Raw genomic sequence first — 24,137 nt, forward strand, 5'->3', positions numbered from 1 at the left:
GGTATATTCTGAAAACAGAGCAAAGAGATCAACTGATCAGAGACAAAAATGGAATTCAGCCAGTCCCAACCAGGACTGGCTGAATACAAACACTAAGGAAACCAGACAAAATATCATGGAATAATAGCAGGGCAAAACTTAGCTTTTAGTAGACAGGAACTAAAACTGGATGCCAGAGATCAGAGCAGAAAGGATCACCAGCAAACCCTGCAGGGCGTCGGCTGCCTTATATCCACTCAGAAATTCCAGATGTCCAATCACACTCCGCCTGTTCAGATGACAGGTTCTTCCCATCCCAATCAATTTCGCTACCTCTCTTCACCAGCAGAGGGAGTTCATCAGACATCAAAGGTGAAGGGGAAAATTAACTCACAACAGGGATTGCACGTGTGCATGCCCTAAGCACATTGCCAGAGGACCGGCTGGGAGCATGCAGAGCATGGGGAAGAGAAGAACTGACCGTAGCATGGGTGAATGAAGAAACACACCGGAGACCCTGCCTCTCAGAGCAGGATTCCAGCATGGTTCTAACAGCTGCTGTGGCAGGCTATCCTGACATCCTCTTTGCTGCTCTGGCTGGCTCTCCTGATGTCCTATATGCTGCTGTGGCAGGCTCTCCTGACATCCTCTGTGCTGCTGTGGCTGTCTCTCCTGACATCCTCTGTGCTGCTCTGGCAGGGTCTCTGGAAGGGGCTGTATACATATGATTGGCTGATGTAGATGGGAGAGAGCTCACTTAAAGTGAATCTGTCACCCTTTTTTTTGACTATTTGCTGCCGGCACCGACATCAGGGGCTTATCTACAGCATTCTGTAATGCTATCGAAAAGCCCCTGATGTAACCTGAAAGATAAGAAAAAGGAGATAGATTATACTCACCTGGGGGGCGGTCCGGTCCGATGGGTGTCACGGTCCGGTCTGGTACCTCCCAGCTTCATACGATGCCATCCTCTTCTTTCCTTCCTGTCATGGCTCCGATGCAGGCGCACTGCTCTGCCCTGTTGAGGGCAGAGCAGAATACTGCAGTGCACAGGTGCCGGACCTCTCTGACCTCTCCCGGCACCTGAGCACTGCATGACTCTGCTCTGCCCTCAACAGGGCAGAGCAGTGCGCCTGCGCAGGAGCCACGACACGAAGAAAAGAAGAGGACGGCATTGTATGAAGATGGGAGGTGCCGGACCAGAGCGTGGCACCCATCGGTGGGTGGGTATAATCTAACTCCTTTTTCTAATCTTTCAGGTTACATGGGGGGGCTTATCTACAGCATTACAGAATGCTGTAGATAAGCCCTGATGTCGGTGCCGGCAGCAAATAGTCGAAAAAAAGGGGTGACAGATTCCCTTTAAGAGTCCTGCTAACAGAGGAGTCCCTGCACTCCAAGGGCCTCAGTGCTGCGCAGGGCTCAGATTCAGGACCCAGAGCATCTCTGTCTCTTTTTCTCCTACCGGCTATTTAGTACAGGTCTCCCGGAAAATGCTCGACTTCTCCATTGACTTACATTATTCTCCGTACTTGAGTCCAGCACCCGAGACTCCAACTTGCTTGATTCGAGCACCAAGCAGCTAGGCAGTTTACTGCTCGCTCATCACTAGTTATATATACATTTTGTGACTCTATTACTGGAGCACGGTATTTTGGAACATGTGTTGCAGTCTTTACTTTATTAGTGTATGGCGCTATTATTTAGGCATGGCAGTAAATGTACTGTTTGATGTTATCACTGCATACTGTGTGGCCATCTCTAATAATAAATGTTCTAAGCAGGTTCCGTCCGGTTGTAACGCAGCTTCTGTCCGGTTGTAACTTGGTGACATCACATCCAGACAGAAACTGCCTTTGGCGGTAGCACTGTGCCTCTTCTGCCCCCGCACACTCCCCGACACCATATACCTTCCTAACACACACCTTCCTCACCATGCCAGCCATCACCACACACCTCTTGCCATGTTAACCCTCAACACACACTCCTCCTCAATACACACCTCCTCAACACACACTCCTCTCACCTTTCACCATCTCCACTCACGTCCCCCCCTTTCACTCCACATACGACCCTTTCTCTCACTCCATCTCTCATACTCACGCCATCATCGCCGCTGCTCCACGATCGCCGTCGGCATCGGCACGATCCCCGACATCTTCTTCCGCCGGCGCCATCCTGGATCCAGATGTTGTCCACGCCGGTGACATGTTCTTGCGGCGACGCCATCTTGGATCGGTGAAATCCTGCGATACTCAAGATGGCGTCGGCGTAATCTCGCGAGATTTTGCCAACGCCATCTTGGATCCTGCGGAATTTCATCATTTACCTCACACCGACTTGCTGTGCGGACATGTTGCCTTGCTCCTCTGCCTGTTCACTGGCGGTGTCTAATTACAGGGCCAATTTGCCTCTACCACTTCATAACTACTGCTGGGCAATTACAGGGCCAATTTGCCTCTACCACTTCATAACTACTGCTGGGCAATTAAAGGGCCAATTTTGCCACTAAAGAGATAGGCGGGATGGCTGTTCACCACATCTCCTTCTCAAGGTGTGCTGCTCACAGTGCCGCACAACACATGGTCAACGCTACATCACTATCCTCCCGATGCGATAGCATCGGGCCTTAATCTAGTAAATCATAAGAGGGGAATGGTATGAGCAGAAGGTGTCCTGGTGATGAGACCAGTCCTGGTGATTAGCTACTGGTGCACAGTGATAAAAAAAATTTGATTATTTGTTTTAGATCTCTTTACAAGTCCAAATATAAAAGTGTCCCCCTCCATAGAAGAAGGCGATGTGATAACCATGATGTGTGATACCAGACGTAATCCTCTCCAGGAGGACACAGAGCTGCACTTTACCTTCTACAGAAATGGTCAGAAAGTGGAGGAAGCAGAATTATCTGATACATACACCGTCCGGTCCGCTCAGCTGGAGGATTCGGGGAATTATACTTGCCTGGTGTGGACTCCGTCATACACCGTGATGAAGATGAGTGATGTGTCGTACCTCAATATCACAGGTTTTAATGGAGACCTTATTTAAGCCATTTCCATTTTTTCTACACTTTTCAAAACTATTAAAAAAGGGACAAAATGGGATTGTTTTAGTGCAATTTGCTTATTGTCACCAAATCTGCTTGAATACGGCTTGATATTTGTGTGTGAAGACTTTGATATAAATGATGGCTCTACATAATTGCCATAAGGTAATTGCACAATCTTTATTGTACAGTTTCCTTGATTGTTGGTGCCCATGGCAGAGATGGTAATATGCCCAGTCCTCATTAGGACTGTCCAGAAATTTACCCCTGATTAGTTCTTCATTGTAACTCCTGGTCCTTAAGAGGGGATTTCCTCTGATCTATTTCAGTGTTGGGAGCTTAAATCCCCCATACGCTTTAGGTAGGGCAGTCAGACGTTTTATCTGGCAGCTATCCTTCTCTCCCATATACAGGATTTCTCACTGTTTCGAGCGCTCATGTCTACTCCATGAGAGAGGCGCTGCCAGACATTTCTTATGTCTTAGCGCCCAAAAGGATCGGCAGTCTAGAATCGGACATGCTGGATCCTTATTTCCCTCAACATCACCTGTCGGTCATTAGACTGTCAGCTGAACTTGTCCATATTGGGTAGTTGGCGAACGTTACTTTAATATGTATGGAGTGATCTGGACCCTTAACCAACCACTATAACGACGATTTTGGATAATAAAATACAATTAATTACTCCAATCTATTTTTCAAATCCTACTCTTCAGGTATAATAAATACTGTACGCGTCTAAGAGATCATGAGGTTTTCAAGCCTTAAGCCCCAAGACTTGGTACAAATGCCTACGTAGTCTCATTGCCTTTGCTTTAAGACCAGTTTTTGACCTTTTTATTGTAGTTTTCCAATGACATCACAATGTTTCACTGTCTTAATATATTTTCTAGAGTTATTCAAGAAGCCAACGCTACAGATCCGTCCCGAACAAGTTCAAGAAGGAGACATCGTGACGATAAAGTGTCTGTCTTCAAAATGGCTTCCTACTGCATCATACACATTCTACAGAAACTCACAAATGGTACAACATGAAACATTCAGCAACTATACGATTAATCACGCCACGGAAGAGGACACTGCAAGTTACCAATGTTCACTTACATATAGAAATATTTTGAAAAACAGCTCTGAACAAATGATGGTAGTACAAAGTGAGTATTGATTATCTCCATTATATAAGTCAATGTTCAGCCTCTTGATGAGCTTTCACACATGAGCTGAGTATTAGCCCCAGCTCACGAGTCTTTCTTGTATAGCTAATACCCAAGTTTTGAATTAATTAATAATACCTCTAAAGTATCAACTGATCTATGAGGCAAATTACAAGGAGTTGAAAAAAAGACAAACAAGCTTTAGGTTTCCCTAAACTATTTCAAAATCTCACTGCCAAATTTGAGCGATCTGACGAATTTGAAACCCTGCAGCCCTATTGCCAATTATACCAAATGGTGAAAACTGTAAAGAAGAAGAAAACGGCTTTAGAGTTTCTATTTTTTTAATTTTGACACCCAAAAAATTGAATAAACAATGATCAGAGAATACATTGCCCTGCAAAAATTGAGCCTTCATCTAAGTCGAAAATTTAAAGTTATGACTCTTGGAATACAGCAACACAAAAACAGATATTTATTATGTAAGAATAGAAAAACATTAAAGTACTGTATGTAAATTTAGTATCTGCAAATATTAATTGGAACCAACGTCATAAATGTAATGCCACTTTACGTAACGGTTTTTGTGATAACATGAAGTATTTCTGGTTGGAAGTTGAGGACGTAACTTAAAAAAAATGACTCGTGATACTTTTTTTATTGGAAAGGAATGAAAGTGGCAAAGAAATTTGTTTTGTCATATTGGATTACAGAACAACCTCCACCCAGAAACTTGGCAATCAAGCAAATGACCAAGCTATTGAGATTGGCGTTGAGTGTCATGAAGGTATAGTAGGAACACTTGAGTGTAAGACCAGCATAATGGAAAAATTGAGATGTTTGCTAAGAAAATCTATGGATTCAACACTATGGATATATTTATTTCCAAGATTATGGATCTTATCGATATAAGGTCGCCATATAAGGAGGTAATCAAGTCTCATATCGAAACAGTGTTACATGGGGATGTAGCACTAGCAATTTATACAAGTAAAAAAAGGAAGTTGCTCAAGATGTCAACCATAAATTTACAAATGAGTTAACCAAAGGTTTGAAACAGGAGTTATCTCACTTTTGGGAAAGGCAGGGGTGATAAAGTTCAGAACTGGAACGTTGTGGTAGAACATTAATATGACATAGATTCCAGATACCTTATCAAATTTAGATAACATTTTTGCAGAAATTTTGAAAATCTATTCCTCTCTTTATACAGCAGCACAAGAAAATTCTGTATACATTTAAAACAAAATTTGAACATTTTGGAAAACGGTTAAGTAAATCCGGTACCCAACATTTTTATTGTTCACAGTTGCTGTTAAAAAACCCAACCTGATGGTCTCACCAAACAAGGTGGTCGTGGGAGATAAGGCTGTTCTTCAATGCGAATCCTCCAAAGGTTCCCTCCCAATACAATACCTGTTCTATCATGATGAGACATTATTAGGAAATATTACCATTCACCAAAAGGAGGCAGCAGAACTACAACTGACCATTAAGTCACTGACCATGGGTGGACTCTACTACTGTGCTTCATACAATGATGTCCATAGTGAACATCTACACAGTGAGGAAGTCAATTTGCTAGTTATGGGTAAGTGTAGGAGTTACTTCTTGTGTAAGTATTCTAAGCTACAGAAAAGTCCTTATGATTTATTACATAAAATTTATCTAGAAAATACCAATAAAACTTTTTGTTGTGTAAGGTTTAATTTATTTATGAGTCGTGGCTTCTGATTATAATTGTAGCCTAGACATTGCACTAGGTTCAGGATATGATGAAGTCTAAGGCTATGTGCACACGGTGCGGATTCTGCTGCGGGTCCGCAGCGTTTCAGGCTCTGCGGGTCCGCAGCATATTTAGGTGCGTTGTACAGTACCATTGCTTTCAATGGTAAACAGAAAAACACGTGCCCATGCTGCGGATTTTTTCGCGGGTTCAGATAAGCAGCATGTCAATTCTTTGTGTGGTTTCACAACTTCTCCATTGTAGAGGTGTGAAACCGCAGGGCTAAACCGCAGGTTAATCCGCAGGTCTTTTGACCTGAGATTTTACCTGCAGATTTTTATAAATCCGAGCGGAAAAATCCGCAGGACCAAAATCTACGTGTGCACATAGCCTAAGGGTATGTTTTCACGTTCAGGATTGCATCAGGATTTGCTCAGGATTTGAAGCAGGTAAAATATGCACCAAATCTGCACCTGAGGACACTGGCAGGTCACCTGCACTTTTGATGCGTTTTTACATGCGTTTTTGATGCGTTTTTTTTTATACGGATTTGTATGCGGGTTTTTGTAAGCTAAATAAAGATATATTATTTAACAAAAAAAAAGATTTGTGATGTAACTTCTGGTCCAACCTCCTCTTTTACATTTGTCCAACCAACACTCCATTAGATAGATAGATAGATAGATATGGGATAGATAGATAAATAGATCTAGAGATAGATTGATCTATAGATAGATAGATATAGCTAAAGATACATAGATATATCTAAAAATAGATACATAGATATATTTATAGATAGATATATCTATGTATCTATAGATATATCTATCTAGCTATCTGGCTATTAAAATAGGGGGACCCCCCAAAAAATGACGTGGGGTCCCCCTATATTTCTTAGCCAGAAAGACTTTGCAGACAGCTGCGGGCTGATATTCATAGCCTAGATAGGGTCCATGGACATTGGACCCCCTGGCTACAAACACCAGACCACAGCCGCTCCAGAAATGGCGCATCACTAAGATGCACCAATTCCGGCACTTAGACTCTCTCTTCCCACTGCCACGTAGCGATGGCAAATCAGGTAATAAGGGGTTAATACACATTGGAGAAAAAAGTATTTAGTTCAGCTCACCCCTCATTGATGCTGCAGCAAGGTCCGAGCAAGGACACGTCTCCACTTAGATGTCTTGGAATACGTCATAGAAAAAGGAAAGTCCAGCTCAAGGAGTAAAATCCAGAATTTACTTTATTTATTTCATTAAAATACAAGCATGGCTGCTATAGTCATCATTGCGGTTTTTACCCTGACATGGGATAGCCGCACAGAGAGTGCCCAGGAGGTTCTGTACGCATTTCGAGCGGTATATGCTCTTAGACTCAGAATAACCCCAAAGAGCTAACACAGCAGAATATCAAGAAAGTGCACAGGTGCACATAATTAATTATTTAAAATAGACACAGAGAGAAAAAAAAACAAAACAACAGGAATATATCCAAAAAGGACAAAAACACAAATATAAGTGAAGTATACATGACATTAAATTAATATATCACATCAACAATAAAACAAAAAAACTTTATATGAATATGATTAGTAATAAAGCATAAACTCTTTCCTCAAATTCATACCCATAGGTGTTCATGTATCAAGAAGGTAAATCCAAAATGCCTGTCTGTCTCTTAGAAAAATATTCAGGATTGAGAGTCCTCAGTAGTTGATACCTTTTAATGGATAACTGAAAAGATGGTAATACATTGCAAGCTTTCCAGACTACTCAGGACTCTTCATCAGGCTAGACTAATACAAAATCTGAAGAGTCGCATATACATCTTTCCTGTATCTGTCTCTTAGTAATTTTTCTCTATTTCCACCTCTGGTTCTTTTTTTAATTTGTTCTATAGCATAAATTTTAATGGATGAAAGATCCCTGTTGTGAACAGACACAAAATGCCTCGATACATTGGATATATTGCGGGTTGTAGGCTGAACAATGTCATGCAGGTGCTCCCGAATCCTATCCTTTAATCTATGAATGGTCGAACCCACATATTTTAAGTTACAATGTGTAATTCCACAATATAAACAAGAAAGTTTGAATTATAGTTCAAAAAATTTTTTATTTTATATTCTTTGTTGTTTGAGGAATCAAAACAAGACAGGGTTTGAATGAAAAGGTGCACGCTTTACAGGGAGACTAATTTTTATTTTTATTTTTATTTGTACTGCATAAACTAGGAGATAAAAAATTCCCCAAAGTTGAGGCTCTTCTAGAGACAATCCTCATCCCTTTTTTTAATAACTTATCCATAACATCGTCATTACGGGGTAAATGTAAATTATTATTAATTATTTTACTGATTTCTTTGAAGTATGGACTGAAGGTAAGAACCAGTGTGGGACTATCTCTTTGTTGAGTTCTATTTTTATGATGACTTTTCGGTTTGAGTAATGTTTCCCTTGTTTTGTTATTTACGATATTAGCTGCTCTATTTATTGTCCAGTTTGGAGAGCCACGTTTATTTAAACGATTTTTTATAGAAAAAAATTCCCTGTCAAAAGACGAAGTTTCACTGCAATTTCTGTTTGCTCTAATTAAGTCACCCACAGGAATCACCTTAATTGTGTGGAAGGAATGTGCATGCAAGATTGTATTGCCAGCAACCTCTTTGCGATAGGTGGAGGAGGAAATGCACTGTTGCGGTATCCCAATTAAACGAAGATCTAAAAAACAAATTGTAGACCTCTCAAAACTATGTGTGAGTTTCAAATTAAATTGATTAACATTAATATAATCAATAAAAAGAGGAATGAGGCAGACGTCACCCTTCCATATGATGAGCAGGTCATCTATGTATCTCATATACCATTCAATGTTTTCCAAGAAAGGATTATTTACATTAAAAATAAACAGCTCCTCCCACCATGCCATCACCAAGTCAGCGACCGAAGGGGAGAACTTGGCCCCATCGACACACCACTATTCTGTAGATAGAATTTCTCATTGAATAAGAAGTAGTTGTGGGACAGCAAAAATTGTAACACCGCAACAATGTAGTTCTGTAGTTCCATACCAATGCCAATGTTGGAATTATGGACTCTTTGATTGATCCCAATAGAAGAGAACGTGCGGTGCAGGTGTTTCAATCTGTTAAAAAAATCGATAGATACTCCACCAAATATATTGAACCTCATGCATGAAGTAGAAAAAACATCACTATGGCTATGTGCCCACGTAGCGTTTTTTTCCGGACACTGGAAACCGGACTCCTTCCCAGAAATCGCGCGTTTTTTTCCACTCGATTTCACCGCGATTATGTTCGCGATTTTGCCGCGATTTTCGCGTGCGATATTCAAGCATTTTCCAAGCGATTTGAAGCATCGCTTGGAAAGTGATTGACAGGTTGGTCACACTCATCAAACATAGTGTTTGACGAGTGTGACCAACTTTTTACTATTGAGGCCGCCTATGCGGCATCAATAGTAAAAGATAGAATGTGAAAAATGATAAAAAAATAAAAAATCGGGGTATATTTACCTTCCGACGTCCCGCGCTGTCTCAGCGACGCTCCCGTTCCCAGCAATGCCTTGCGAGACCTGTGATGACGTTGGTCTCGCGTTGCTATAGCGATCTCACTAGACCGCTAGAGTCACGTGAGACTACGTCATCACAGGACCTTGCCACAAGGCATTACTGGGAACGCTGAGGCCGGGAAGGCAGCGCGGGACGTCGGAAGGTAAATATACCCCGATTTTTTATTTTTTATTCTATTTTTTACAGGGGTATGGTACCCAGGGCCTGGAGGACAGTCTCCTCTCCTCCACACCGTGGGTACCAACCGCACATGAGACGCTTAACTTCGCGCATGGTGGGCATAGCCACATGCGGGAAGTAAGCGATTGTCATGCATTCCTATGGGTGCGGAATCGCGGCAATTCTTTGCGATTCCACACAAAAGATTGAGCATGCTGCGACTTTTTCTGCAATGTGATTCCACCGCGGAAAAAAGCGCAGCATTAGTACAGCATGTGCTGAATGCCATAGGAATGCATGGGGTGAGTTCTGTACATGATTTTTAAACATTTTCGCAGTGTTTTCACGCCAAAAATCGCGGCAAAAATGCTTAAAAATCGCATCGTGGGCACACAGCCTAAATGAAACTAGAACATGGTGGGATAAAACAACACTGGAAAATTATATCCAGCAGAATATCATTCCTCGTGGTCTAAGGATCAAAAAAATACCCACCACTGTGTTTAACCCCTTCACCCCCAAGGGTGGTTTGCACGTTCATGACCGGGCCAATATTTACAATTCTGACCACTGTACCTTTATGAGGTCATAACTCTGGAACACTTCCATTGATCCCGGTGATTCTGACATTGTTTTCTCGTGACATATTGTACTTCATGTTAGTGGTAAAATTTCATTCAAATAACTTGCGTTTATTTGTGAAAAAAATGGAAATTTGGCAAAAATTTTGAAAATTTCGCAATTTTCCAACTTTGAATTTTTATGCCCTTAAATCACAGAGATACGGCACACAAAAAACTTGATAAGTAACATTTCCCACATGATTACTTTACATCAGCACAATTTTGGAACCAAAATTTTTTTTTGTTAGGAAGTTATAAGGGTTAAAAGTTGACCAGCGATTTCTCATTTTTACAACACCATTTTATTTTTAGGACCACATCACATTTGAAGCCACTTTGAGGGGTCTATATGATAGAAAATACCCAAAAGTGACACCATTCTAAAAACTGAACCCCTTAAGGTGCTCAAAACCACATTCAAAAAGTTTATTAACCCATTAGGTGCGTCACAGGATTTTTTTTTAATATTTAAAAAGAAATGAACATCTAACTTTTTTTCACAAAAAAAATACTTCAGGTTCAATTTTTTTTATTTTACCAAGGGTAACAGGAGAAATTGGACTGCAAAAGTAATTGTGCAATTTGTCCTGAGTACGCTGATACCTGAATTGTGGGGGGGAACGACTGTTTCGGCGCATGGCAGAGCTCAGAATGGAAGGAGCGCCGTTTGACTTTTTCAATGCAAAATTGGCTGGAATTCAGATCGGACGCCATGTCACGTTTGGAGAGTCCCTGATGTACCTAAACAGTGGAAACCCCCTACAAGTGACCCCATTTTGGAAACTAGACCCCCCAAGGAACTTATCTAGATATGTGGGGAGAACTTTGAACCCACAAGGGCTTTACAGAAGTTTATAACGTACAGCGGTACAATTAAAAAATCATATTTTTTCCACAAAAATGATCTTTTCACCCCAATTTTTATTTTCCCAAGGGTAACAGGACCCTAAAAGTTATTGTGCAATTTGTCCTGAGTACGCTGATACCCCACATGTGGGGGTAAACCACTATTTGGGCGCATGGCAGAGCTCGGAAGGGAAGCAGTGCCATTTGACGTTTTTGGCTGGAATTGAGATCGGACACCATGTCGCGTTTGGAAAACCCCTGATGTACCAAAACAGTGGAAACCCCCCACAAATGACACCATTTTGGAAACTAGACCCCCTAAGGAACTTATCTAGATGTGTGGTGAGAACTTTGAACCCCCATGGGCTTCACAGAAGTTTATAACATAAAGCCATACAATTAAAAAATCATATTTTTTCCAAAAAAAGGTTCTTTTCACCCTCAATTCTTATTTTTCCAAGGGTAACAGGACCCTAAAAGTTATTGTGCAATTTGTCCTGAGTACGCTGATACCCCACATGTGGGGGTAAACCACTATTTGGGCGCATGGCAGAGCTCGGAAGGGAAGCAGCGCCATTTGACGTTTTTGGCTGGAATTGAGATCGGACACCATGTCGCGTTTGGAAAACCCCTGATGTACCAAAACAGTGGAAATCCCCCACAAATGACACCATTTTGGAAACTAGACCCCCTAAGGAACTTATCTAGATGTGTGGTGAGAACTTTGAACCCCCAAGGGCTTCACAGAAGTTTATAACATAAAGCCATACAATTAAAAAATCATATTTTTTCCACAAAAATGATCTTTTCACCCTCAATTCTTATTTTTCCAAGGGTAACAGGACCCTAAAAGTTATTGTGCAATTTGTCCTGAGTACGCTGATACCCCACATGTGGGGGTAAACCACTATTTGGGCGCATGGCAGAGCTCGGATGGGAAGCAGCGCCATTTGACGTTTTTGGCTGGAATTGAGATCGGACACCATGTCGCGTTTGGAAAACCCCTGATGTACCAAAACAGTGGAAATCCCCCACAAATGACACCATTTTGGAAACTAGACCCCCTAAGGAACTTATCTAGATGTGTGGTGAGAACTTTGAACCGCCATGGGCTTCACAGAAGTTTATAACATAAAGCCATACAATTAAAAAATCATATTTTTTCCACAAAAATGATCTTTTCACCCTCAATTCTTATTTTTCCAAGGGTATCAGGACCGTAAAAGTTATTGTGCAATTTGTTCTGAGTACGATGATACCCCACATGTGGGGGTAAACCACTATTTGGGCGCATGGCAGAGCTCGGAAGGGAAGCAGCGCCATTTGACGTTTTTGGCTGGAATTGAGATCGGACACCATGTCGCGTTTGGAAAACTCCTGATGTACCAAAACAGTGGAAACCCCCCACAAATGACACCATTTTGGAAACTAGACCCCCTAAGGAACTTATCTAGATGTGTGGTGAGCACTTTGACCCCCCCAGTGCTTCACAGAAGTTTATAATGCCCGGGCGTGAAAATAAATAATTCGTATTTTTTCCACAAACATGATCTTTTAGTCACCATTTTTTTATTTTCCCAAGGGTACCAGGAGAAATTGGACCCCAAAAGTTGTTGTCCAATTTGTCCTGAGTATGCTGATACCCCATATGTGGGAGAAAACTACTGTATGGGCACACGTCGGGGCTCGGAAGGGAAGTAGTGACGTTTTGGAATGCAGACTTTGATGGAATGGTCTGCGGGTGTCATGTTGCCTTTGGAGAGCCCCTAATGTACCTAAACAGTGGAAACCCCCCACAAATGACACCATTTTGTAAACTAGACCCCCCAAGGAACGGAACTTATCTAGATGTGTGGTGAGCACTTTGAACCCCCCAGTGCTTCACAGAAGTTTATAACGCCCGGGCGTGAAAATAAAAAATTTGTATTTTTTCCACAAACATGATCTTTTAGTCACCATTTTTTTATTTTCCCAAGGGTACCAGGAGAAATTGGACCCCAAAAGTTGTTGTCCAATTTGTCCTGAGTATGCTGATACCCCATATGTGGGAGAAAACTACTGTATGGGCACACGTCGGGGCTCGGAAGGGAAGTAGTGACGTTTTGGAATGCAGACTTTGATGGAATGGTCTGCGGGTGTCATGTTGCCTTTGGAGAGCCCCTAATGTACCTAAACAGTGGAAACCCCCCACAAGTGACCCCATTTTGAAAACTAGACCCACTAAGGAACTTATCTAGATGTGAGGTGAGCACTTTGAACCCCCAAGGGCTTCACTGAAGTTTATAATGCCAGGGCATGAAAATAAAAAAATCGTATTTTTTCCAGAAACATGATCAATTAGTCCCCAATTTTTTCATTTTCCCAAGGGTAACAGGAGAAATTGGACCCCCAAAAGTTGTTGTCCAATTTGGCCTGAGTACGCTGACACCCCATATGTGGGAGAAAACTACTGTATGGACACACGTCGGGGCTCGGAAGGGAAGCAGTGATGTTTTGGAATGCAGACTTTGATGGAATGGTCTGCGGGTGTCATGTGCGTTTGGAGAGCCCCTGATGTACCTAAACTATTGAAACTCCCCACAAGTGACCCCATTTTGGACACTAGACCCCCCACGGAACTTATCTAGATGTGTGGTGAGCACTTTGAACCCCCAAGTGTTTCACAGAAGTTTATAACACTCGGACGTGAAAATAAAAAAATCATTTTTTTCCACAAAAATGATATTTTTGCCCCCAATTTTTTATTTTCCTAAGGGTAACAGGAGAAATTGGACCCCAAAAATTGTTTTGCAATTTGTCCTGAGTAGGCTGATACCCTACATGTGGGGGTAAAACACTGTTTGGGCGCATGGCAGAGCTTGGAAGGGAAGGAGCACCATTTGACTTTTTGAACTCAGAATTGGCTGGAATTGAGATCAGACGCCATGTTGCATTTGGAGAGCCCCTGATGTGCCCAAACAGTGGAAACCCCCAATTATAACTCCAACCCTAACCCCAACACACCCCTAACCCTAATCTGAGCCCTAACCCTAGCTCTAACCCTAACCCTAGCCCTAACCCTAGCCCTAACCCTAACCCTAGCCCTAACCCTAGCCCTAACCCTAGCCCTAGCCCTAACCCTAGCCCTAACCCTAAGGCTGTGTGCACACGCTGCGGATTTTGCTGCGGTTCCGCAGCGGTTTTGGCTGCTGCGGACCCGCAGCAGTTTCTGCTGCGGTGTACAGTACCATGATTCCCTATGGGAATCAAAAACTGCAGTGCAGACGGTGCAGAATTTTCTGCGCGGATTATCTGCGGTTTTCAATCCGCAGAAAGAATTGACATGTCAATTCTTTCTGCGGATTCTCCTGCGGTTTGCCATCTCCTCTATTGAGGAGATGAAAAACCACAGGACAAAACCGCAGAGCAATCCGCAGGTAAAACCGCAGGTCTTTTGACCTGCGGTTTCACCTGCGGATTTTACAAAATCCGCGCGGATGAATCCGCACCTAATCCGCAGCGTGTGCACACAGCCTTACCCTAACGGGTAAATGGAGATAAATACTTTTTTTTTAGTTTTATTATTTTTCCCTAACTAAGGGGGTGATAACGGGGGGTTTGACTTACTATTTATGGCGGTTTTTATGTTTGGCGGCTGTCACACGCTAAAAGACGCTTTTTATTGTAAAATAGTTTTTGCATCACCACATTTTGAGAGCTATAATTTTTCCGTATTTTGACCCACTGAGTCATGTGAGGTCTTATTTTTTGTGGGACGAGTTGACGTTTTTATTGGTACCATTTTCGGGCACGTGACATTTTTTGATCGCTTTTTATTCCTATTTTTGGGACGCAGAATGAACAAAAACCAGCGTTTCATGAATTTCTTTTGGGGGGGTGCGTTTACACCGTTCCGCGTGCGGTAAAATTGATAAAGCGGTTTTATTCTTCGGGTCAGTATGGTTACAGCGATACCTCATTTAGGTCGTTTTTTTATGTTTTTGTCGGTTTTATGCAATGAAAACTATTTTATATAAAAAATAATTATTTTTGCATCGCTTTATTCTGTGAGCTATAACTTTTTTATTTTTTCGCTGATGATGCTGTGTGGCGGCTCGTTTTTTGCGGGACAAGATGACGTTTTCAGTGGTACCATGGATATTTATATGCGTCTTTTTGATCGCGCGTTATTACACTTTTTGTTTGGCAGTATGATAATAAATCATTATTTTTTGCTTCGTTTTTTATTTTTATTTTTTAAGGGGTTCGCTAAAAGGGTTAACTAATGGGACAGTTTTATAGGGCGGGTCATTACAGACGCGGCGATACCTAATATGTGTACTTTTATTGTTTTTTTTTATTATTTCCAAAAAATGGATTTATTGAGGGAATATTTTTTTTTTTTTTCTAATTTATTTGGCGATTTTTTTAAATTTATTTTTACATTTTTTTTAAATTTTTTTTTTACTTTATTACATAGTCCCAGGTGGGACATCACTGTCCTGTGACAGATCGCTGATCTGTCACATCACAGATCACTGTGACAGATCAGCAATCTGTCACAGGCATTGAAGAAGACTTCCTCTTGCCTGCGCTTTGCAGGCACTGAGGAAGCCAGCTTCCTCAGGTCCCCGAAGGCCCCCGTCGCCATCTTGGACTCGGGGGCCTGGAGGATAGGAGCCCCCCGCAGCAGCGCTGCACATTGCGCTGCCGTGGGGGGCTCAGGGAAGCACGGAGGGAGCCCCCTCCCTGCCGATGCTTCCCTTTAACTCCCGGTACACCGCGATCATGTTTGATCGCGGTGTGCAAGGGGTTAACGTGTCGGGGGCGGTCCGTGACCGCCCCTGACACATAGTGCCGGGTGTCAGCTGTGATAATCAGCTGACACCCGGCCGCGATCAGCGGCGCTCACCACGTGGGCGCCGCTGATCGCGGTAGACGTACTATCCCGTCCACGGTCATACGGGCCCGGGTACCGTGGACGGGATAGTACGTCGCATGTCAGGAAGGGGTTAATGATGACTTTACTGAAGGTTGGAATATTATTTTATCCAACAGCTCGCTGCAATTAATGCAGTTAATCGTGAAATATGAGAGCCAGGAGTTGATTCAAATACAAGCAGATCTGAATAAAAATCTGTTATCCTTGAAGTCCACTATGTCTGCGGACACATATGAAAATTTCCAAAAGGATTTAAAAGCAAAAATGCTTTCTTTGGAGGACTCTATAGTGGAATTCAAAAAGAAAAAATTCAACAGAGATTTATTTGACTATTCAAATAACCAAGTTTACAAATGGGGAAGGTGGGAAAGACCAACACAGTCTCCTAAATCCATCTTAAAGAAACGCACTCGCACTTTCTCAAATGCCTCTCGTCAGAATCAAGTACGTTTTCCTCTTCTGATTTGGAATCATCAGACACATCTGTGGATCCACCATGCGATTTCTCAAGGATAATCGCACTAAAGTGAACAAGTCTCAGTCTAATTACTATAGGAAACCTCGCAGACCTAATGCCGCTCCAAAAAACGGACAAGGAGGGGGGGCAGGAAACACAATAGACACTCCAGCCTTTCTAAAGAATCGATTGAGGAGTTCTCAAAAAATGAATCATTAGATGTTGTCAACCTTTCATCATTTTCTTTGTCTCCATCTGAAGTCAAATTGTTATCCAGAGGTCTGAATTTTGTTCCAACTAATTCAAATCTGGATGTTTTTTCAACGTTGAAAGATATTAATAAATTTATAAGAGATCTCACTATCTAGAGACATTTTTTTTCAGACAGTGACTCTCAGGATGCATATGTGATTCCTTTGGACAACCAATTTTTGGGAAAGAATTTTTTGGAGCAAACTTGTTTGCTGAGTCTATCTGATATGGAGACTCCTAGCATGTCTTTTGATTCATTAACCGCTTATTTTCCTTTTAGGTTAAAAAACCCACAGTTCTATCCAGTACAGGCTAGAACTAATGAGATGGAAAAGTTTCAAGAATGTGTTGAAAACGATATTAAACTATCAAACAATTCTGACAATGATTTACCTGAATTTAATCTTACATCTGCTGAGAGAAAAGCTTTGAAAAATTTGAAATCTAACCCTGATATCATAATTAAAATGTCTGATAAAGGGGGCTCGGTTGTGATTATGAATTCAGGTGATTATCTTACAGCAGTGAACGAGATGATCTCTAACGATACTATTTACACTGTTTTAGGGCAGTTTCACACGTCAGTGGCTCCGGTATGTGTAGTGACAGTTTTTTCACGTACCGGAGACACTGACACATGTAGACACATTCTAATGAATGTGTCTGTGCAGATGTCAGCGTGCAAAACACGCTGACATGTCCATTTTTGGGCAACAGCACGGATCACACGGACCCATACAAGTCAATGCGTCCGTGTAAACACGTACCACACACGGATGCTGTCCGTGTGCGATCCGTGTGCGTTTTTAAAAGTCAAAGGGTTAACATTGAAACTAATTTTTCCAATACACGGAGACGGACACACGGACAGCACACGGACATACGGATAGCACACGGATGTCACTCGGATGGCCTACGTATTCACATGGACACACGGACACGGATAGCTCCGGTACCGGTTTTTCCGGTACCGGAATTATCTGGACGTGTGAAACTGCCCTTACAAGGAGATCCTACCATTCCTTTTCTCAGCAAATGTAAATCAATCATTGATGATGAGGTTAACCATGGTTTTTTTTACTAAAAAACAGTCAGAATATCTTTTGATTGACAATCCTGTCATTCCAATTCTACATGCACTACCTAAAACTCATAAGAATGTATTTCCCCCTCCCATGCGCCCAATAGTGGCAGGCATAGGTTCAATGAATGAACGTTTGGGTCAGTGGTTGGATTCGGTTCTCCAGCCTTTAGTGCATCGTATTCCAGGGTTTGTAAAAGATACAAAAGACGTCTTAGATATTTTTCACAATGTTTCTTGGCACACTAATTGGACATGGCTTACATGTGACGTAGTTTCCCTATACACGCGTATTCCCCATAACATTGCAATGTCAGCAGTACGTTATCATCTATGCAAATATAGTTCATATTGTATGGAACTACAGAACTACATTGTTGCGGTGTTACAATTTTTGCTGTCCCACAACTACTTCTTATTCAATGAGAAATTCTATCTACAGAATAGTGGTGTGTCGATGGGGGCCAAGTTCTCCCCTTCGGTCGCTAACTTGGTGATGGCATGGTGGGAGGAGCTGTTTATTTTTAATGTAAATAATCCTTTCTTGGAAAACATTGAATGGTATATAAGATACATAGACGACCTGCTCATCATATGGAAGGGTGACGTCTGCCTCATTCCTCTTTTTATTGATTATATTAATGTTAATCAATTTAATTTGAAACTCACACATAGTTTTGAGAGGTCTACAATTTGTTTTTTAGATCTTCATTTAATTGGGATACCGCAACAGTGCATTTCCTCCTCCACATATCGCAAAGAGGTTGCTGGCAATACAATCTTGCATGCACATTCCTTCCACCCCACTCACACAATTAAGGCGATTCCTGTGGGTGAATTAATTAGAGCAAACAGAAATTGCAGTGAAACTTTGTCTTTTGACAGGGAATTTTTTTCTATAAAAAATCGTTTAAATAAACGTGGCTCTCCAAACTGGACTATAAATAGAGCAGCTAATATCGTAAATAACAAAACAAGGGAAACATTACTCAAACCGAAATGTCATAATAAAAATAGAACTCAACAAAATGATAGTCCCACACTGGTTCTTACCTATAGTCCATACTTCAAAGAAATCAGTAAAATAATTACCGTAATAATAATTTACATTTACTCCGTAATGACGATGTTATGGATAAGTTATTAAAAAATGGGATCAGGATTGTTTCTAGGAGAGCCTCAACTTTGGGGAATTTTTTATCTTCTAGTTTATACAGTACTAATAAAAATTGGTTATCGTTAATGGGCTGCCACAGATGTGGTCAGTCTCCCTGTAAAACATGCACCTTTTCATTCAAAACCCTATCCTTTTTTGATTCCTCAAACAACAAAGAATATAAAATAAAAAATTGTTTGAACTATAATTCAAACTTTGTTGTTTATATTGTGGAATGTACACATTGTAATTTAAAATATGTGGGTTCGACCATTCGTAGATTAAGGCTATGTGCCCACGTTGCGTGTTAAAACGCACACAAAAAACCGAACTCCTTCCCAGAAATCGCGCGTTTTTTTCAGCGCGATTTCACCGCGATTATGATCGCGATTTTGCCGCGATTTTCACGTGCGATATTCAAGCACTTTCCAAGCGATTTGAAGCATCGTTTGGAAAGTGATTGACAGGTTGGTCACACTCGTCAAACATAGTGTTTGACAAGTGTGACCAGGTTTTTACTATTGAGGCCGCCTATGCGGCATCAATAGTAAAAGATAGAATGTGAAAAATGATAAAAAAATAAAAAAATCGGGGTATATTTACCTTCCGGCGTCCCGCGCTGCCATCCCGGACCTCAGCGTTCCCAGTAATGCCTTGCGAGACCTGTGATGACGTAGTCTCGCATTGCTATAGCGATCTCGCGAGACCACTAGAGTCACGCGAGACTACGTCATCACAGGGCCTTGCCGCAAGGCATTACTGGGAACGCTTAGGCCGGGAATGCAGCGCGGGACGCCGGAAGGTAAATATACCCCGATTTTTTATTTTTTATTCTTTTTTTTACAGGGGTATGGTACCCAGGGCCTGGAGGACAGTCTCCTCTCCTCCACACCGTGGGTACCAACCGCACATAAGATGCTTAACTTCCCGCATGGTGGGCATAGCCACATGCAGGAAGTAAGCGATTCTCATGCATTCCTATGGGTGTGGAATCGCGGCAATTCTTTGCGATTCCGCACAAAAGAATGGGCATGCTGCGATTTTTTCCGCGATGCGATTCCTTCACGGAAAAAGCGCAGCATTAGCACAGCATGTGCGGAATGCCATAGGAATGCATGGGGGGAGTTCTGTACACGATTTTTCAACGTTTTTGCAGCGTTTTTGTGCCAAAAATCGCGGCAAAAACGCTTAAAAATCGCTCCCTGGGCACACAGCCTAAAGGATAGGATTCGGGAGCACCTGTATGACATTGTTCAGCCCACAACCCGCAATATATCCAATGTATCGAGGCATTTTGTGTCTGTTCACAACAGGGATCTTTCTTCCATTAAAATTTATGCTATAGAACAAATTAAAAAAAGAACCAGTGGTGGAAATAGAGAAAAATTACTAAGAGACAGACAGGCATTTTGGATTTACCTTCTTGATACATGAACACCTATGGGTATGAATTTGAGGAAAGAGTTTATGCTTTATTATTAATCATATTCTTATAAAGTTTTTTTTGTTTTATTGTTGATGTGATATTTTAGTTTAATGTCATGTATACTTCACTTATATTTGTGTTTTTGTCCTTTTTGGATACATTCCTGTTGTTTTTTTTTGTTTTTTTTCTTCTCTCTGTGTCTATTTTAAATAATTAATTATGTGCACCTGTGCACTTTCTTGATATACTGCTGTGTTAGCTCTTTGGGGTTATTCTGAGTCTAAGGCCGGTGTCACACTAGAGAGGAATACGGATGAGTGAGAGGCATTAAAAGCACGCATTACACACGGACCAATGATTCTCTATGGGGCAGCTCCCAACAGCCGTATATGTCTCATCCGTATTCTACGCTCCGTGCCAATCGCAGCATGCTGCGATTGTCAGCGTACTACGCCCGTAGTACGCCAATGAAAGTCTATGGGTGCACTAAAAATACGCATTATACACGGACCACTCATGTGACTTGCGAGAAATACGCACCCGGTGTCTTTTACAAAATCCGGCAATTCAGTGCGCTATACAGTAAACTCACACTGACAGGTTTAATAAAGAAACGAAAGAATAGATATATACACATAGAATGCATATATATATATATATATATATGTCATTGAGACACACACATATATATATATATTTATATTTCATAGAGTTCTTCATAGCAGAATAGCCGCTAATTCAATTGCCGGCTTCTGTCAAATCATTCCCCAACCCGACATGAAATGACACATGGTTTACATACAGTAAACCATTTCATTTCATGGTTTTTTTTATATGTCCCTGACTAATAATTAGATGAGGGTTTGGGTCATTAGTTCATTCTCAGATCAGCCGGGGGACTCCCGCTGACGTCACTGAGGCTGCGGGGAGTCCCCGGCTGATCTGTGAATGAACTAATGACGTGGGAAAAAAGTCAGAAATTAGCGGCTATTCTGCTACGAAGAACTCTATGAAATATAAATATATTTATATACATATATATGTTAGTCTCAATGACTTGTGTGTATATACTGTATATATATACACTGTGTTCCAAATTATTATGCAAAAAATATTTCCTCATATTTTCTCTAAATTGCCTATATGAATTGCAGTCATTGTTATTTTCCAGTCATCTAATATTCTAGTATAATTGCAATGTTTTTGAACAAACTGCCTATGAAAACAGTATATTTTTAAAAATAATAAACACTCAAAATACATGTTCCAAATTATTATGCACAGCAGAGTTTTCAACCTTTTTATTTTTATTTTGAACAAAAAAATGGTCAATTGTGAAATTATGAGCATTATCAGCTTATTACAAAATGAAATCAAACAGTTTTCAAGTCAAAACTTTATTCAAGGTGATGTTACATTTGCACATAGGACCCCTTGTTGGAAAGAAGCTTCTGAACTCTCTCGTCCATTGAATTTGTCAGTTTTTGGTTGGTTTGTGCTTCAATTGTTTTGCATGTGGACAGAATACCCTCCCAGAGCTGTTGCTTAGATGTGAACTGCCTCCCGCCATCATAGACACTCCTTTTGATGATGCTCCAGAGGTTCTCAATGGGGTTGAGGTCAGGGGAAGATGGTGGCCACACCATAAGTTTGTCCTCTTTTATGCCCATAGCAGCCAGAGATGCAGATGTCTTATTTGCAGCATGAGACGGTGTATTATCATGCATGAAAATGATCTTTCTGCGGAAAGCACGGTTCTTCCTCTTGAACCATGGCAGGAAGTGCTGTTTTAGAAACTCCACATAGATTATGGAGTTCATCTTTACCCCTTCAGGGATCCTAAAGGGGCAGACAATCTCTCTCCCCATGATTCCAGCCCAAAACATTACTCCACCTCCTCCTTGTTGGCGCCTTAGCCATGTTTTCATGGGGTGTCCATCAACCAGCCATCCTCCACTCCATCCACCTGGACCATCGAGCGTTGCACGGCACTCATCCGTGAACAAAACAGTTTGGAAGTCAGTCTTCATGTATCGTTTGGCCCACTGGAGCCGTTTCTGCTTGTGTGCAGTGGATAGAAGTGGTCGACAGGATGGCTTACGCACAGCTGCAAACCTCGGAAGGACCCTGCATCTTGTTGTTCGGGGGACGTTGGAGGCACGAGCAGCTTCAAAAACTTGTCTGCTGCTATGACAAGGCATTTTTGCAGCTGCTCTTTTAACCTGACGCAATTGCCTGTTGGAAAGAGTCCTCAATTTTTCCTTATCAGCACGCACACGTGTGTGCTGGGATTCAGCTACATACTTCTTCATTGTGCGATGACCATGATGAAGTGTCTTGGCAATGTTGATTGTAGTCATGCCTTGACCTAAATACTCCACAATTTGTTGCTTCTCAGCAGCTGACACATCCTTTTTCTTTCCCATTTTGGCAAAAAATGTAGGCTGCTTAATAATGTGGAACAGCCTTCTTAAGTAGTCTTGCCTTTATTTGGACACACCTGCCAAACTCATTTGCACAGGTATCTGCAATTGCTTTCAGTGATATAAAGAGCCCTGACACACATCACCATCAATGAGTTTAAATGACAAACCAAAAAATTCTAACCTTATCACTCCTAAACTCTTTTTGCATAATAATTTGGAACACAGTGTATATATATGCATTCTATGTGTCTATATCTATTCTTTTGTTTCTGTTAGAAACCCTGTCATAGGGCTCTATTATATGTTCATTTTGCAAGCCGGCGAGAAAATCTCGGCATACGGATGCCATACGGATTACATACGGATGCTGACATGCGCAAAATACGCGACCACACCTTGCTTACGGATGGTATACGGAGCACTATTTAGTGGTCATTCATCCATATTACGCATGTAAAATACGGACCGTATTTTGCGTCGGTTAGTGTGACCCCGGCCTAAAAGAGCGTATACCGCTCGAAACGTGTACAGAACCTCCTGGGCACTTTCTGTGCAGCTATCCCATGTCAGGCTAAAAACCGCAATGATGACTATAGCAGCCATGCTTGTATTTTAATGAAATAAATAAAGAAAATTCTGGATTTTACTCCTTGAGCTGGACTTTCCTTTTTCTATGAAATAAGGGGTTAATGTCACCTTTCATTGTAAGGTGACATTAAGCCCGGTTAATAATGGAGAGGTGTCAATAAGACACCTATCCATTATTAATACTATCGTTAAAGGGTTAAAAAAAGACACAGCCAGAAAAAAAGGATTTTAATTAAATAAAACACTACAAAGTTTTCCATATTTTTATTGTACGCCCAAATCCAAGCGAAGCCCTAGATCTCCTGAAAAAAACAATAACAAACCAACAGTAATACTCCCTGTCCGACGTAGTCCATTATGAGTGTCCCACGACGAGTTCAGCTCTGCTACATCTGGATGCATGACATCCAGATATAGCAGAGCTTGTAGATGACCACCGGAGATCTCAGGTGGTCACCTGACCGTGGAAACATACCCTAAAGGATCCACGTGTTCCCCATAGACCTATAAAGGGGTCTGATGAGATTTCATTGTGAATTTCATTAATTTGACTGTAAGAAAACAGGCCATGCTCATTAAATATCTTGCACAAAGATGAGCTATTTCTTCTAATTCCATACACATGAACCTCCGGCAGCAGCTTATCTTCTCTAAAAAGAAAGGATTTGGTGGTGGGCAACTGTTACAGTTGTGGCCAAAAG

General features: G+C 41.5%; 1 protein-coding gene across 1 annotated transcript in view; it reads left to right on the forward strand.

The window, feature by feature from the left end:
• Window positions 1-24,137, forward strand: part of LOC141082911 (Fc receptor-like protein 5) — a 114,125-nt gene that overhangs the window by 55,494 nt on the left and 34,494 nt on the right. The window contains exons 6-8 of the mRNA XM_073566961.1: window positions 2,729-3,007; window positions 3,922-4,182; window positions 5,492-5,773. Of these exons, the coding sequence (XP_073423062.1) occupies window positions 2,729-3,007; window positions 3,922-4,182; window positions 5,492-5,773 (822 nt within the window). The remainder of the gene's footprint in view (window positions 1-2,728; window positions 3,008-3,921; window positions 4,183-5,491; window positions 5,774-24,137) is intronic.

The sequence above is a fragment of the Dendrobates tinctorius genome, unplaced genomic scaffold, assembly GCF_039654945.1.
Source record: "Dendrobates tinctorius isolate UK_male_01 unplaced genomic scaffold, ASM3965494v1 ptg000019l, whole genome shotgun sequence".
Lineage (NCBI taxonomy): Eukaryota > Metazoa > Chordata > Amphibia > Anura > Dendrobatidae > Dendrobates > Dendrobates tinctorius.